The 18,303-nt window shown below is 44.5% G+C and overlaps 1 protein-coding gene across 1 annotated transcript in view; it reads left to right on the top strand.

Moving 5' to 3' along the window:
- F5 (coagulation factor V) overlaps window positions 1-18,303 on the top strand; it is a 55,181-nt gene that overhangs the window by 2,711 nt on the left and 34,167 nt on the right. The window contains exons 2-5 of the mRNA XM_019647596.1: window positions 1,381-1,472; window positions 6,782-6,904; window positions 15,766-15,978; window positions 17,227-17,370. Of these exons, the coding sequence (XP_019503141.1) occupies window positions 1,381-1,472; window positions 6,782-6,904; window positions 15,766-15,978; window positions 17,227-17,370 (572 nt within the window). The remainder of the gene's footprint in view (window positions 1-1,380; window positions 1,473-6,781; window positions 6,905-15,765; window positions 15,979-17,226; window positions 17,371-18,303) is intronic.

Here is an 18,303-nt window from a genome sequence, read left to right as displayed (position 1 = left end):
TGTTTTCACCTTCTACCTTCCCCCACAGCCAAGCACCAATGCTGCTACCAAGTGGTTGTCTAGTTTCTACTTGAATGCTTCCTGTGACTGAGAACTCACTACTTCGAATAGCCAGCCATTCAAAAAAAAATATTTACTCATGCTGTCTTTCATTCTGCCCCCAAACATTAACACAGTTCTCCAATCCCACATTTAAAATGTTATGAGAAATACTATCATAACAGATTTTTCTACTTGCTGGGAAAACCTGAAGGCTAAAAACCAACTCTTATTACACTTTTAAAATATGAGTAGCTAACACGTATTAAATACCTACAACAGGCCAGCTCTGTGCCTTTTGCAGATATCAACTCGTAACGAGTATTAAATACTCAGGGTGATTTCACTATTACTCCCATCTCACAGCTGTAGCAACTGAGGCACAAATGGATTTAGTCCACCTTTCAAGGTTATACAGTTACTAACAATGACTTAAATTCATGTCCTCCTGGCCACTGTGCTACACAGAAGTCACGGCAAGTGGAGTTGGTGTCCTGCTGTCATGGCCTGGTCACAGCTGGGCCACTCTCTGGATGAGGAAGTTTAACCAAGTCAGCCTGGTCAACTGGTCTAGACATTTGTAAGAAACGCCCCCGATTCTCTTCCCTTTTACCTTCACCTTTGAGTTTAAGACAAGGATAGGAAAGATGTGCCTGCCTTTGGAGACACAGAAGAAAAAAGACAGGAAATTATCCCACTCTCCTTGTCTGCATTCTTTACCAAGAATACAGTGGTTTCGTCTTCTCGAATCTTGGCTCTGCCATCTCTTGGCTGTTTCCTCGGACAAGTTATTTAAATTTCCTGACTTAGCTTTTTTTATTTGTTTGTTTGTCCCCAGTAAGAATCCCAGGGCTTTTACTCCATCAGCCATCTCCAGCGTGTCAATTAGAAATAGGGTCCCCCAGGTTAGCAGGTCTTCACAGTGCTCCCCAGCAGCTTACCACTGTACTCAACGGATCAGTGAAAAAAACAGCCTGCTTATTTATTCATAACGGCTTTGGTCCTATTTTCAACCATTTAAAATTTAAACCTAAAGTTTGGGTTCACGCTATGATCTTGGGTTGGGTTCTTTTTTAGAAAATTGATTCTGGGTAACAGGGTTCGTTCAGACAGACTTAACCTGTGACAGAATGATTAGCACAACAGAATATTCTTGAAGAGAACAAATATTTTATTAACTTCATTTATCATTCATATTCACAAAACCATGGGTTTCTGAAATACAATTAAAAATATTGTTATTACTAATGCAAGTCTGTGGTGACGAGAGATCTTTTTTTAGTAATGTGAGAAGTAGATGTCATATAGGCCTTAAAATTAATTTTTGTATTTTATTTCCAGTTCGAATTCTTTTGCAACTTCCTTTAAGAAAATTGTCTACAGAGAATATGATGCAAATTTTCAGCAGGAAAAACCACAATCTAGAAATTCAGGTAAGCCTGAAATATATATTTTAATTTGAAGATAAATCTCTATGGATAATTTGATATTTATATAGAAAATATCCATTTGGTGATATTGTGTAGAAATGTGTGCTTTTGTTGTTTTTAACCAGCGCAGGCTACATAATTTGTGGGGCCCCATGCAAAATGAAAATGTGGGGGCCCCGTATTCATAGTATTGAGAATTTCAGACCCATGACAGAAAAACACTGAGCTGAGCAGGAGACCCAATGCAATTACACAGGTCACAGGTCACAGGTCACATGCCCATGAAGCCAGCTGTTTTTAACGCGATCAAGAAGCTAAAAAAAAAAACCACCACTTTTAAGTGTTTGAATTTGTAGTCCATCTAATAACCTACTGTTGAGCACATGCTATTGGCTGGGCATTGAACCAGGTTCTGTGGACACATGAGAGACGAGACGGACTCCTATCCGGCCTCGTCGGAGCTTCTGGTCTAGTTTCGTGAGTCCAACTGAGCCTCCACGCGTGATCGTTTGCTTCCATCTGGCCCCCTAGACGCGTGCAAAAGAGCAGCATATGGCCGATTCTTTTGCGTCTATCGTTTCCATCCCTTCTTCTGTTTTATTTAGTGTGATGTGCGCAACAGTTACCATTTCTAAAGAAAGATCTCTTCTTTTTTCCCCATCTCTTCTTTAATCAAGGAATATAGGTTGAATGGGCTAGGGGATCTTAAACACGATACCATATTCCACAGAAATGGTAGAGGCCATTGAGAGAGAACTCCCTCCACTTGGGTGCCCTGGTCAACATAACTCCCTCCCCCATCCCCATAGCCAGGTAAAGACCTGTCATCTGTGCCCGACTCCCCCGCCCCCTCGGCTCATTCTGTCACGCCTCCTCTGCTCCCTGAGTCTCCAGTCTTACCCTGACCGGAGCCTTCCCTTCAGTCAAAAGTCAACACCAATAAAACAGAATAGCTGTGTTCAGGTCAACCTCTATCTAGACAAAATCTCCCCTTGACTCTGCCTGCCTTTCCTGTTTCTCTCCTTTCCTTCACTACCAATTTCCCATGCGAATGGTCCATTTCATTCTCTGTCTTATCCTTTCCTCTCCGTAATCTGCTCTAATATGAGCCCACTGAAATTACTCTCAGAAGAGGGCGTCCATGACTGCCTAGGAGCCAGAGCCAATGGCTTCTTCGCAGGTCTTTGCCGACGCGACATTACTGGGACATTTAATGCTCCCCCTTCGTGAAACTCTCTCTTAACCTGCTTTCCCTGGTGTCGTGTCCCCTGGAGAATCGAAGTGGAGTGGAAGTGAATGGAGATAAGGAAACGGAAGCAGGAGGAACTTACAGATATTAATAACTTCTTCCTGCAACTTGGAGACAGGGTAGTCCTGGAAGGGAACAGAGGTTTAAGGGTATTTTGGAGTTTTTAGAAAAATAAGAATACAGTGGCTTAAAACATCCAAGTGCCCGAGGAAGAATGTAATAGAAAAGGAGAGGGTAAACACACCTGAGAGAGAATCATTGATGGAGCCGAGGGCAGAGGAACCAGGAAGTGATGGGATTAAAGCCTGAGCTGGGTCAGCCTGAGGCAGAAGAGACAGGACCTTCGCTGGGGGCCAGGGGAGGGGATGTGGCAGGAAGGTCACTAATAAAATTCAGTTTGTCATTGCGGGCTGGGACTTAAAGGATCTCCTGTCCTGTGTCACAATCTATTCATTTTCAAAGCTCCACCTCCAAGTTTAGTATAATAGATACTTAAGAACTAACAAATTAATTTGTAGGTGGGGGTGAAGGTAAAATGAGCCAGGAAACACATTCATTAGCCCTGGGAAAAGAGGAACTGGGCAGGCATTTAGAGCCCTGCCTATTGTGGCTTTTGCCAAGCCAACTGAATTTGAATGTCTGTGCTGTGTAAGCCATTGTGCAGGCTGCCTGCCCTGAGTGACAGACAGGACCAGTGCCAGGCTGGAGACGATTTGGTAAGCAGTAAGGAGGAATTGCTAGTTTGGGGGAGGAGAGAGCTGTGATCCAAATCCTTTCAGATGATAAACTTTGGTAGTGATTTCTGATTCAGCCTCGTTAATTAGAAGGAAACCTTGACAGTTGATTTATGGTTAAGCCCTGTGCACCTAAAACATTACAAAATTTCTACATCGTAACAGATTTGGTTTATGTGAACGCTGCAGCATATCACAGCCATCTGTATGCAGCCTCTCCCCAAACTCCCAAAGGTGCTTACCTAGGACCCCCTGGAGGGCAGGGCTGGTATCTTATTCTTGTTTGTACCTGGAGAGCAGATGAGACAAGGCGGCAAGTCAGGTGGACAGAAAAAGCCTAGGATGCGGGATGGGACACTGCCACTGACTGTGGGCTCTCCCCCACTCCCCAGCCTTGCTCTGGGTCACAGGTACCGTCTCCGCTTCCCAGCCCCCTCATCTGGTGTGGATGATTGTACCTGAGCCTGGGAAGTCACGTGCCCACCTGGGGCACAGGAGCCCAGGCCTCACTGTAATTGTGGGTGGGGCTAGGCGGCAGGACTGGGGGTCTGAAGACGGAGGCCTGTCCAGTGAGGCTGGTGGACATGCGAACAGGTGGGCAGACTGCGCTCATTTTTGGACCCTGTCTTGGGCTTTAAAATGGCTGGTTTTGAGTCACTGCATCTTTTCAAGGAAAATTATGAAATGTTTGTCTCTGAAGGAGTTTCTCAAAAGCTGCAACAATGAGTTGTCGCATGTTCTGTGACACATAGTCCCCTCAGCACAGGGGACTGGATTAGCTGACCTCCTGCAGCCTTTACCAACTCCAAACCCTATGAAACTGGGTACACGCTGTGCTACCTTCCTGGGCACCCAATGTAGGCCACTCCTTCCCCAGTTTGGCTCTGGGCCTTGGGGACAGGGTAGGAAAGGCCTTAGGGCATCTGACTGATGGAGGAGATGAACAGCAGCTCAAACAACATCCTGCCACGTGTTTACCTTCATGCGTGAAGGTATTTGATTTGCATTTATGAAAACATTCCTTTGTTTTGCCTTTATTCTGAAGAAGCAGAAAGGGAGGCCAAATAATACCCCCAAACATTCACTGCAGTAAGAGGTCTTATTAGGTTAGGTAACTTGGAAGCCTTATTCTGGGCATCTGGCATTTGCAGCCCTGTGATGCCAACCAATGAACCAAGCAAGGCAACATGGCGGCCGACGCAGGGCACATTGTGACAGCAAAGTCAGCACCCTGCTGGGCTCATGGCACCCCGGGCAGGTGGGAGAGGCCAGCGGGAGCTTCCCTGGGAGCTAGGACTGAGCGGAGCAGCCAGGAGAGAGGGGGCAGCCCAAGGAATCAGATGTGGGCAGGATTCAGAAATGGTGTAGATATTGGGGCTATTCCAGGAAAAGGGGGGTCTGAACCCGCCCTGCAGGAAGTGGTAGAGAAAGCTCTGGTTCAGGAGTTCAGAGACCTGAGTTCCAGTCCCAGCAACGCCACCCAATCACTGACTGGCCTGGGGCAAGACACCCTCCTGCTCTGTTCATAAGCGTTAGAAAGCCAGAGAGAGCACGTGTTTCACTCACCACTGCAATCCTGACCCCTAGGATAACATGGGCCTCAGTTAGTATGTGTTGAATGAATAAATGCATGACCACAAGGTGCAATACACAGAGGTGGTGAGAAGCTAGGATCTAGAGTCAGACAGACTTAAGTTTAAATCATGGGTCTGCCTCTTCATTAGCTGCACAGTATTGGGCGAGATGTTCAAACTCTCTGAGGACCAGCTTCCTGGTCTGTAAAATGAGGATCATAACATCGATCTCAAAGGTTTGTTGGGAGGATTACTATAAGAATCTACAGTGCTCAAATATATAAGAGGGACCATTTATTATAACTATCGTCACCACTGCCAACGAACGCCGGGCAAACAGCCATGACTGCTGTAACCTTCTGCTCCTGTGACTCTTACAGGGCAGAGCTGACGGACGGGTTGGGAGCGGGGCCGTCAGCTCCATCACTTGTCTTTGGTGACAGGTCCTCAAGCTTTAAAGGACCTCAGCATCACTCAGGAACACATGCTCACAACGCAGCTTCCTCAGCTCCACCTGCAGAGACTTGGGTTCACTGGGTCTGGGGGCCTGGGCCTTTCGGTTGGACCCCAGGTGATTCTGATGCAGAGAACACAAGGGCCACACTTTGGGAAATTCACAATATGATTCTTCCAAACTCTGACTTAGATACCAGCTCTTCCCCCGACTCCCCAGGCGGAACTAGACCCATCGTCTCTGCCCCGCTAGCATTCTGCCCGTAGCCCAGCAGAAGCTCCCCCCGTGTCTATCTCCAAGTAGCTGCTGAGCTCCTTGAGGACAAGGACTGTGGCTGTTTATCCCTGTGGCCCCAGGACCTAGCACAGCACCTGGCATGCAGGAGGCGAAATTTCCCGCTGAGCTTCTGCACCCCTCACCAGCTGTCCCCGCTGCGCTCCCCACTGAAGTAACTGATAACATTATTTACCCAGTTGCTCAGATCGAAAACCTCGGGGTCATCCTTTACTTGTCACTCTCACATTTGTCAGCAAATCCTGCTGGCTCTACTGTCAACATGTCCAGAATCCAGCTTCACTGGCCCCGTATCCCACCGTCTGGCCTACACAGTCTCAAGGCTTCTGCGCTTGTCCCCGCATAGCAGCTAGGATGAACCTTTTGTCTTTTCTTTTTTTTTTTTCGGATGAACTCTTAAAATGCAGAGTCCTGACTGTGGAAGGGAGGGCCGTACGTGGACTGCCTCCACCCCTGTCTCCTCTGACTCTGCCCAGGCTGTGTCTCTTAGTGTCCAAGGGATGCCTCGAGCTCACTCCTGCCTCAGGGACTTTGAGCTTGCCTCCGGGCCAGAGAACTGGGTGATGTGCCCCCTCACTTGGTTTAGGGCCCTGAGGTCACCCACCTCAGAGAGATGTACAGTAGCCAGTCACCCTCCCTCACAGCACCCTGTACAATAGGAAGTGTGCATCCTTCTTTCTTTGACCAAAGACGGTAGATACGTAGTCTCTGTGGAAAGACAGTGGGTCAGCGTGGGGTGGACGCTGTCAGAATATTCCTCCTACTCTCTTGACTTGCTTTGGCCCAAGCCAAGTGTTTTTACCTTCCTGTCCTTATCTGACTGCAGGGAATATAGAGTTAATGAGCTGGCAAAACCTTCTAGATTGAAAATGAGCATGTGGACCTCAGAACTTGGAGGGATGGCAGCAATTTGCTCCGGTGGTTTTCTGCAGGGGGTTTTTTGCTTGTTTTGCTTAGCAGCCCTGTCTTCGTTAATCCTGACATTTGTTACATCTTTGCTTCCATAGGACTTCTTGGGCCTACTTTATACGCTGAAGTTGGAGACATCATGCGAGTTCACTTTAAAAATAAGGCCAACAAGCCCCTAAGCATCCACCCGCAAGGAATTAAGTACAATAAATTCTCAGAAGGTAAGAGAATTTCATATCCCTCTGATAAGTAACGTGCAACTCTTTGATACCAGGGTCAAACACTTAAAACCATATTATTGGCCACATGTCAGAGAGCTCTCCCTTCCTGCAACGAATAGTTATAAAAATTGTTAGCTTTGTAAGTTTCAGGGAGGAAAATGAGAATGTTCTGGAATCACCTATACCTCAGTTTTTCGCTAGGTTCTTGTTCATTAATAGTTGGATGGGCAAGTTACCTAATTTCTCTGAATGCCAGTATGTTCATCTGTAACATGAGAATAATCATACACACACTGCAAGATGGTTTAAGGCAGGAGGCTGCAAACTTTCCTGTGAAGAACCAGAAAGTAAATACTTTTGGTTTTGTGGGCCAAGGGGTCTCTATTGCAACTACTCAATTCTACCATTTAGTACAAAAGCAGCCAAAGGCAATATATATGTAAATGAGCGAGCATAGCTGCATGCCAATAACACTTTATTTACACAGAAAAGGGAGATGGCTGGACTTGGACCGCCAGCCATCATTTGAAATGGTAACATAGGACGCGCCTGACATGGGGCTAGCCTGGCACATAGATGACACGTAATAAGTAGTATTAAAATGTGGGACATAGTGAAGCGGTTAAGAACACAAGCTTTGAAGGCAGACTTAGGTTCAAATTCCAGCAGTCTCATTGCTGGTTCTGTAACTTTAGCATCCCTGAGCCTCAGTTTTCTCCTCTGTAAAGTGGGAATGGTTATCCCCATGCCATAAGGTGGCTTTGAGATGAAATGAGGTCATTTAATACTAAGCATGGCTCCTGGAACCTGGTAAGCCCTCGATCAGTGATGACAACAACGATGATGGTGATGATCATGATGACAATGACAGCAAGACCGTGAAGATGATGGTGATAAAAGTGACCACATCAGCCACAGGACAATCAGCGCCGCTGTTGACACTGTTCTGATTATTTCCATTATGCTGATTGACAATAAGCAAAGCAGAGTTCTGCGAGGAAGTGATGTAAGAAAACTGTGTCCATATTGTAATGCATGTTGGTATAATAACATTTAAAAATAACTTGAGGCCTTGCACGATTCACCAATCTTCCTTCTGCCGTATGTTCTAGCCATCACATCTTTGAAGAGAGTAACTGAGTAGGAGAGTGGTTTACAGGGCGGGTTCTGGAACTAGGCTGCTCAGCGCAAACCCTGCCTCAGACACTTAACGAACTGTGACCACTTAACCTCTCAGCTTCACCTTCCTCATCTGTAAAATGGGCATAACAATCATACCTACCTTATATAGGTTTGCAGTCGTGAAAACTTAGAACAATGCCTAGCATATAATCAGCACTCGACAAATATGAGCTACGATGGCAAAGGTGGTTCTTCAATCAAAATGTGTTCCAATTATAATGTTATATATCAGTTACATCCCAATTAACATGTTTTTCAAGGTTTTCAAATAATGTGATATTTGTCTGACAATTTATGGATTAGAAAGTGACTTGGACATTTATTATTTCCTGTGTAAATTCCTGTGAAACTCATTCTGACTGAGATATATGTGGCTGGTAATAGGTCAGTGACCTGCCTTCCCCCCCGGAGTGTTTGTGTTAGAACTTAAGCTTTGCTTTGAGGAAACAATGGAGCATTATCTGTGACATTTCAGGCATCTTAAAGAGCCAATCTGTCACACTCTGGGTGAGACAGCATGCGCAGGAGTCTTTCCCACAGTCCTAAAGTCATACGGTGACACAGAATAAGCACTTCACCCACTTAGGGCCCCCCCAGGTGACAGTATCAGGAATTTAGCCCCGCGGTGCCAGAGGGAAGAGCCCTCAACATGTGCCATGCAGGTTCCATTCCAAATGTGGACTTTGTATCGCAAGCTGGGCTGTTTGCACAGGAAGTGAACCTTGCAACATCAGTCCCCTTCCTTTACTGTTTATTTGTCCCTACGCTCCCCCACAGCCAGCCATCCTTTGTGACCAATTGTTTAAAATGCTCCCGCCACTTCCATTGGTCACCTGATCATTGCCCCTAGCTCCATGAATCTGAGAAAGGTAAATAAAGATGGGTGGGGAAAGTCAAATTTTGTCTTGAAAATGAGGTGCAAATCTAGTAAATACCGGAAGAGTATCCTTTATGGCAGAAGACAAGCCTTCGGTTCATTTTGTTGTGCCCTCTGCATTAAAACAAACCATCTCCTTCATGTCTGACAGCCTCACACACAGCCTTCCCCGGTGGTTTGAATTATGTTTTTCAAGAGTGGGGATAAACGAACTACAGGCTGAGCCAGCTACCAGGAGGCTCTAGATTTCTTTATCACAGAGGTAGATATTCGAGAGATGATGATGGGAGACATAGAATATGCGGGCTTGAGAGAGACTCAATCCTTGCCCCTGGGGCCGCTTGATCTGACCCGTGAATGATCCAGCCCAGACTGCAGTCCTTCTTATCTGGGAGCTAATCCTTGAGCCCCACCATGGATTTGGGGATCTACTCCCATCCGCTAGAAGGAAAAGATAGCCATGAAAAGAATGCTGGCTTTAGAGCCAGAATGTCCTGGATTTGAACCCTAAGTAAACTTTGGTGATTTCCTTTCCCACTAACCCTCAGTTGTGTTCCTATAAAATGGGAACAGCAATTCCTCCCGTCTGAGGCTATTGCAAGGATTAGTATAATATACGTAAAGGTGGCACAGAATAATGAGAGTTCTTGCTGCTGAGGTTATTTCATGGCTATTTAGTGAAGGCCCTGAATTTTGTTTCTTAGAGGCTTAGACTGAATGAAGGCCTGGGCCAAGGGTAGCGCTCATCACTTTATTTCTACTCGAATGAAATAAAACTCTCCCATAGAATTTAGATGCCAGAATGGGGTAAACTTGCACAGAAAACCTCGGTTATCCACAGCACATAAGGAATGAGTCATTTTGAATAATTATATTTTCCAGATAGTTTGAGGTTTACTTCTTTAAGTGTCTAAGATATTTTCTTTTAATCACTTTGGGTATAAATTTTTCTAAATGTTATGCTTCCCAGACCTTCTCAGTATTTTTTTTTTCAATGGCACCAGGCTTTTCATAAAGCAGCATTCTAATTTGTCCATTGCCTGAATCACGGCGTCTAAAAGAATGTTCTCAATCTTTAAATGCACACTGAAGCATTGAATGGAGAGGAAAAGAGCTGTTCAAAAAAATAAGTAACCAGGGAGGATTTCATGAGCACCCAAATGGGTGACTGAAGTGGCTCTCTATGGAATTTCACTTTTCCAAAGCTGGTGTGCACCATTTTACATTTGAAGAAGAAAAAAAAATACTGAGAGCCTTTTGGCAAATAATGAGTTCATCAAGACAAGAGCAAACAAATTACAAAGCTGACTATGGACTGGGCAGGAAGTGAAGGGAACTGGAGAAATACAAAATGAAGGTCCACCCTCGTGTAGAGGGTTTCTTCTAGCAAGAGGCTGAACAAGAGCTGTTTATGCTCCAGCACAGTCATCCTTTCTGTCTGTTTCTACTCCTTTTAGTTTAGAGTTTTAACTTATTTTTATTGCAAAGTCAAAATTAGATTTACCAAAACTGCATTTCATAAGTGCTTCCCCTAAATATTAGCTGTTTATATTTCATGCCTCATATTGTGCAGGTTGCAAAATCAAAGAGACAACTTGCCTATTTTATTCTAAAGGTAAAATAAAATACTTTGAAGTGAAAAGAAAATAAGCTTTGGTAAAATTACCCCAAAACTGTGTCATTAGTAATCCTCACTCTGTATAATTACAGGAGGATCTATCCCCTTGCACAAATCTATATGGTTTACTATTTGTTTCAAGAAGCCCATAATTCACCTTTTAGTAGTAAACTTAATTGAAATTATTCATTCAATCATTTGGAATTTATCTTATATTCAATATATGAATCTGAAATTCTCAGTAACTTACTTTGGTCAACTAGCTGGACATTTAAAAATCACTGTGTTCAGATAAGCCTGGATGTGAAACCCTGACCATTGAAAAGAAGTCTGATACCATCAGAAAAGCAGTCACCCTGCTCTGTCTAGCACTGTTATAGCCTGTCAGGGGATTCTTACATATTTATATTGCTTAGTTCTTCTTATAGAGGAACAATCTGTCTAACTGTGGCGTTTCCACTGAAGTGGTCCTAGAAAAAAATCTAGAGATGAAATCAATCACAACCAGGGCACCAGCATGTACCCTACTATTACCAGGCTGTGAGTCCCTCAGGCTCTTAGGCTGCCTTCTCTATGTTTTTGCCCTGGCACCCAGCACAGAGCCCGGAACATAGATGGTGCTGCTGGTGCTGCTGGTGATGGTGGTGGTGATGGTGGTGATGGTGATGGGGTGATGTGATGATGGTGACGATGATGATGGTGGTGATGGTGATGAGGTGATGTGATGGTGATGGTGACGATGATGATGGTGGTGATGGTGATGGTGGTGATGATGATGGTGGTGATGGTGATGGTGATGGTGGTGATGGTGGTGATGATGGTGATGGTGATAATAGTGATGAGCATGATGAAGACAATGATGATGACAATGACAATGGCGATGACTGAACTAAATGGAGAGACTAGGGCTGGATTAGAAAGTAGAGATTACATGTTATTTAACCCTTGCTCTGAAATTTACTAATTTCACTGGTGATTGTGAGCTATCACCTAATCTTATTACCAGTGTTTACCACCTTTAGAATACAGCTCCACCTTAATCTCTCTCACATGTGTTCAGAGAACTCAAGAGCACTTTAAGATACATCTTATCAGAAGTAAGACATACGGAAAGAGGCTGTGTCAATTGTAAAATGGCTGGGAAAGGAAATGACAGGCCTCCACAGCCCCAGTTAGGTGCCAGGCATTTTGCATATATTTTCTGGTTCTCATAACCCATCAAAAATGATAATATTATTGCTAGAAAAAGGATGATGGTAAGTTATGAATGAGAAAACTCAGACTAAAAGGGAGCTTAAGAAACTTTCCCAAATTCACACAGTTAGCAAGTGATACAACCAAGAAATTGCAGTTCTGACCCCAAAACTCATGTGCTTTCTCCCACAGTGTAGCAGGAAAAAGTATCATTTATCACACAATCTCACAAATATGTAATTAACACTGTGATGAATGCTGTATGTATATAATGCTGTTACATAGGTGTATATACCTACATATCGTATAGATGATATGCATACACATCCATACCTATATTGGGTTATATACAATTAGTGATCAGGGAATGAGTAAGCTGACATTTAAGCTGATATCCGAAGGACGGGCACACACTTAACCCAAAGAAAGGAAGAGCTTCAAAGTTCTCTCTCACCCTACAAAGAATATCACATCCTGTCCTTTTGAGAGCTTGTGAACGTGATGGAAAGACCACCATTTTCTATATATGTAGGGATCCCCTGTGCTATTTTAACAGTGGGAACAGTGCAAGGGTCGTGTCCAGAAACATCATTTTTCAGCTTTACGAGGCCACAAAGCATGAGGCATTGACTATAGGCCGGCTTGCTCCATCGAGACAGACCTAGTCAGCAACTTGCCATCCAAGTTCCAATCAACAGACAAGATCTGACCCGAGAGGGCAGCTCTCCTTATCAGTCCTGCCTGTGCTTTGCAACAAAAGCTGTTTTGCAACTTGACAGAGCTAATCCTTCCTGTTTAGTAGGAGAGGCTCTTCATAAACGCTTTTGTTTGTTCTTATTTAGACTGGAACAGTATTACTCACAGGAAGTTATTGAAGCTTTTACCATTTTTCAGCTCTTGATCATTGTAATACTCAAATCCTTTTTTATCAACAGAGTAAAATTTCATCCTATGGAAAATATTGGTTATCAATATCAAACTATCTTTTGGGGAAAAGCTACAACAGGATCCCATGTTAAGCTTTTTACTAACGCAAGGGTCACAAACTCAGATGCTTACAGTAGCCAGGAGGGTAATTTAAGAACAAAATAAGTCCAGTAGGGACTGGTGACCAGAGAGCCAGTGTGCTATCTGAAGTGAGCAGTGAGGACTCAGGTCCAGCCAAATTCTATGCAAGAGTTTGGTCCAGTGGCACCAGATCTCCAGGCTTTGTTTGTTTTTTAAGAGGAACCAGCAATCTGGGTTCTTATATAATATCTCCATAGTGTTATTCTTGGAATTTAATCTGTTTTAATATCAGGCAACCCTAACAAAACACACCCATGAGCTAAGACTTGATGACCTTGGTTCTAGCCCATAGGACCTTACATCCTGAGATTTCCATAAACAGTCATTGGGCATCTTGCCTGAGCCAGGTACTGTGGACGGCACCAGAGATGATGCTAAGACAAACACAGTGACATTAAGGTGTTCACACTCTGCACATATTATGTGCCGGGTGCAAATGATTCTTATCTAGTGGGACCAAGTGAATCTAATCATATAACGTCACACATATTTTATCATGAAAAAGAAAAACACGTCTAGCACACTCAGAGGTCAGGGAAGCAATAAGCTTACATTTCAGGTGACATCTGAAGGGTGAGCTTGCATTTATCCAGAGGGAGAAAGGAAGGAGCACTGGTTTTTTGTGTGTTTGTTTGTTTGTTTGTGTTTGTTTGTTTGTTTTAGCTGAGCCATCCTGCCATCTGTTGGCAGCTCAGCGGCTGCTCAGCTCAGGCCGGGAATTAAACCGGCGACCCTGTTGCTCAGAGCTCGCACTCTTGAGCGAGCTCTTAACCAACTGAGCCACTCGGCCGGCCCAAGGAGCACTCTTGGCAGAGGGAACAGTATCGGCAAAGACCCTGAGGTAGGCTGGGACTCAGCGAGTCCAGGAACTAAAGGGGCCCGAGTGGCTGGCACACAGCTTACAAAGGAACGGGCCCCACAGGGGGAGAGCGGAGAGCGGAGCAGGCCACACCTGCATTGTGCTTCCTGTGCAGATTTTGGGAAATGAGAAGCCATGGTCAGGATTTCAAACAGGAACACGGCAAAGTAAGGCCTGGGATTTTAAGGGCTCGTTCTGTCTACAGGGTAGGAAACAAAGCAAGGAAAACAGCCAGCAGTGGAGATAAAAAGGAATAAAAAGAATACGCAAGTAATCCAAAAATCCAAAAGAAAGCAGGAAAGAAGAGAAAATAGGACAAAGACCACACTGAACAGACAGAAAACAACAGCAGCGTGGTGTTAACCCGCCCACATCAATGGTTACATGAAGAACAAAAGGGAGGAACATTATAACCAGGAGGCAGAGCGTAAGACGGGATAAAAAGCAACACCCAACTGTGTGCTGGGCTCAAGAAACCCACGTTAAATTGAAGACAAGATAGGTAAAAAGGAGAGGGTAAAAAAGGATATACCTCACTAAAACTAATGAAAGACAAGAGGCTATAGAATCTATTATTCCATTTTTATGACATTATAGGAAAACAAAATATAGTGACAGAGGGTGGGGAAGGCATCGGCTATGACTGGTACAAGTGATGAAGTTTGGGAGTGACGGATAGAACTGTTCTGTACCTTGAGTGTGATGGTAGCTATAGAACTGTATACTTTTTGTCAAATCTCCGCAAATATTATACTTAAAACTGGTGGATTTTACTGTATGTAATTTATACCTCAATAAAGATGGTAAAGGGGGGAGAGGAGAAAGAGAGAGAGAGAGAGAGAGAGAGAGAGAGAGAGAGAGAGAGAGATTGGAATATAGAGAAGAAAAGGAAGAAAAGGAACAAGAAAAGGGAAGGAAAGGAAAAAATTTAAGCATTTCTGCTTCAAAAAGCACTCACTTCAGTAAGAATACTTTCCACTGGCCTTTTGCCCCATCATGTAAAACATTTTAGCTTTCTTTTTTTTTTTTGGTCCTTATTGTCTGCCCACATCCACACTCTGATGGCCTCACTTTCACCTCAAGGAATTTATCAAGCTGTTGCACCAAATAAAGATAACTGTACCCCAAAGAGAAATTCTGGCGCCAGCTGATGATGGTGTAACTTTCACCCAATTAAATGGGGAATGCCTCAGACAGGAAGCTGTGCATCCACTCGGCTTTCTACGACTTCTTGACCTCACTTGCTCCATCACTGGCCACTTCTTCCTTTCGTTGTTGAAAGCCCCACCCAACCCTCTGCATTTCTTAAAAATCTTCAGAATGTCAGTTCCCTCTCTTCAATATGAAAGACCAATTTCTACATCCTCCCCCGCTCTCCCACTAAGCAGAGAAAGATGCGTGTACGTAGCAGTGCGAATGGTGGGTCTTTGGGTGCAGAAAGGACAGAAGCAAGACATCGAAACTCCAGCGGGCGGACGCATCTCACACGCTGGACAACAGGCTGCATCTCGAAGCTAGCTTCTGAGACCGGGGAAGGAGCTGGGATAATCAGAGGGTGGAGACGTGATAAAGGGATAAAACAGGACTGAGGGTGGCTGCAGTTGGAAAGAAGATGTGAAGCACTTACAGATCAAAACAAAATTATATGTAAACAGTTCTGAGCATAGTTACATCCCATGCTAATAGGCAGTTAAAATAAGATGTCTTGTCAAGAACGTCCGAGAAAATATAACCCATTGTCATAATCTGAGATGATTTACTGATCAAAGGTGATTCAAGTCTCTGATTGTATTGAAATAATCATTATTTAGAGACCCTGGAAAATTAACTTGCTAAACCTTAAATAATGTACTAGAACTACGCTTCTTCTTCACTTTAAATCGCCATGGACTCAAGGCCTTTATGATTACGTAGACATAGCAGGGGACACGTGAATCTTTCCAAATAATGGAGGTTCACTACAGAAAGTCGTATGTGTCTCTATAGAGATGCCATGTTCCCCTGTGATGAAAAGGCAGTGCTCGCCAACTGTGCAGACATTTTCATGGCTTTTCCTTCTCCAGGTGCTTCCTACCCTGACCATACGTGCCCCATGGAGAAGATGGATGACGCCATAGCGCCAGGCCGAGAGCACACCTATGAGTGGCACATCAGCGAGGACAGCGGGCCCACACCTGATGACCCGCCATGCCTCACATACATCTATTACTCCTATGAAAATCTGATACAGGACTTCAACTCGGGGCTGATTGGACCTCTGCTCATTTGTAAGAAAGGTAAAAAAAAAAAAAAAATCCACTACAGCCAAGATGCTGGAGTGCTAAGGAGTGCTCTAATGCAGGGAGGCCTGGGAGAACCTTGGAACCTTCTGTAAATCAAGCAGAGGGAGAAGGGGGCGGAAGCCAGCCCGCTGCCCGACACTGGCATTGAGGGCTGGGGATCCTGTGTCTTCCAATCCCTCCCTAGTCGTGGTCCTGGAGCCGCTCCCGAGTAAATAAATAATCCCTGTCTGGAAGCAGTTCTGATGCCATGCCTGTATGGTCCCTAATGTTTACCTCAAGGCCGAGGGTTTCTGAACGTGGCGTACAGGAGCCTTCACTCTGCTGAAAGTACTTGGAAAGAACCCTGACTAACATGTCTGAGGTTTGGGTTGGTAACTTGGTCCACAAACACACAAAACTCTAGCTCACTTCCTTATGAAAGGGCTGAACACTTTGGGTGGTAGGTTTCAAACACACTCAGCTGACTTTTTCAGAAATTTCATTGGCTGGGCTTCTTTGGAGCAAGCTCGGACTTTCATTTTACCTCAGAAGAATTCAGCTCATGTCTCGTTAAAACAAACCAACGACCACAACGAACCACACTGTGGGAAATCACGCGATGGAGTCACCACCTGCCTACCCATACACGCATACTACCCCTACATAGATTCCGAATTCATTTGTTCACTACACAAATACATATTTTCATTGCCTGGTATATAGAAGAGAGTATGATGGCATGAAAAAGTTAAAACTTATAAAAAGCCCTTCTTTCATTTTACTCCGGCTGCATTTTTTTCCTCACGTGAGAACGGATTGATCCTGACCCTCTCAGTCAGTGCTAGCGCCCCATGATATGTACACACAAGATGGCTGAGCTAAACTTGGAGCGTGATGCTTTTACCAGCCGAGCTATGGTACCTGTGGCTACATAGCAGCCAACCAACACTGGGGGAAATGGATACTTTTACTAAAGCCTTGACAGTCACTGACTTTTTTTTTCTCTCTGTGCTAGATCAAATTTACCTTGAAAGCCCCATTCCTCAAGGCTAGGGGAGGGCCCAGAGAAAACACTTCATGGGGCACCAAGATTTGCATAATCCTCCAATCATCACTACTTGATAAAGATGCTATTTCTTAAAACAAGAACTTAAAGTTGGTTTCAGAATTGATTGGCTGTTTGCCGTAAACGCTTGGCTTTCTAGGAACAGCAAATGAGAGTCTCCTCTCTGGGATGCTATTGACAACTCTTTCCTTGCCCAGGCGTTTTAGCAGAGGATGGGATACAGAAGATGTACGACAAGCAGCGCGTGCTGATGTTTGCCGTGTTTGACGAAAGCAAGAGCTGGAGCCCGTCGTTCTCCCTAATGTACACAGTCAACGGCTACGTGAACGGGACGATGCCAGGTAACCCACCCGTGGGCTGGGCCCCACGCAACCACAGTGGAACCATCAGTACATTTGGTCCTGCCATTTTCCCCAGGGCACTAGGGAAGGTGACCATGCTCACTGTTTCAACTCTTAATCAGGAAGGTAACATAATCTAGCGCAGTGGTTCTCAAGATTCTGGCATCTCTTTTATGAACCGGCAAGTACGACAGACAAATTTGAAGCTGCCTACGTGAAGGCATGTACCGCCTTAGGAGGTGCAGTGCTCTGAGCAGGTGTCATCTTGAGCTGCATCTCCAGGAACCTCCAGGATAGCAGCTCAGTCTCTTTCGGTGTATTCTGGGGTCCTTGCTGCATGGTGACCATGCCTTCTTCCACAGAGGGAGCCTTACAGGTCAGAAGTTCAAGGTCAACCCCTAACCAAAAGGGCCAGGAGGAAGAATTCAGTAAAGACACAGTGAAGGTGACAGGCGCTTAGGAGAAATAGCCAACATCCAGAAATACTAGTGGCATTTCAAAAGGTGATGGGTGAGTGATAATCCAAGGCATGTAGGATGTTTTCTCTTACCATTTGCATGTGGATGCTTGTGAAAAAGCAAAATCATAGCAACTGTTAAGAGAAAAAAAAAACAACTGACTTCCACTTAAACCACTTTTACTCCTATCTGATAGAAATGCCTTAGAGCCAAAGATTCTGAGGAAAACAAATGGAAAAATGAAAACATGACTTTATTAAATAAACCACTTAAAACACTAAGCCTCTCAGAGGTCATTCTCTACATCTGAAAATCACAAACGATTTCACTCACTAAAAACTTGTCCAGAGTTGAGGTCTGGACATTGCTTGTACACTGTCTTCTAGTTCATTCGACTCCATCCTCCTGCCTGCTTTTCCCAATCACACTCAGATGACTCTGGGCTTTGGCTCAGAGTTCTGAAACTTAGCTGGCA

The sequence above is a fragment of the Hipposideros armiger genome, unplaced genomic scaffold, assembly GCF_001890085.2.
Source record: "Hipposideros armiger isolate ML-2016 unplaced genomic scaffold, ASM189008v1 scaffold_6, whole genome shotgun sequence".
NCBI lineage: Eukaryota > Metazoa > Chordata > Mammalia > Chiroptera > Hipposideridae > Hipposideros > Hipposideros armiger.
The sequence above is the reverse complement of the archived record's forward strand: the minus strand, read 5'-3'. Positions and strand labels throughout refer to the sequence as shown.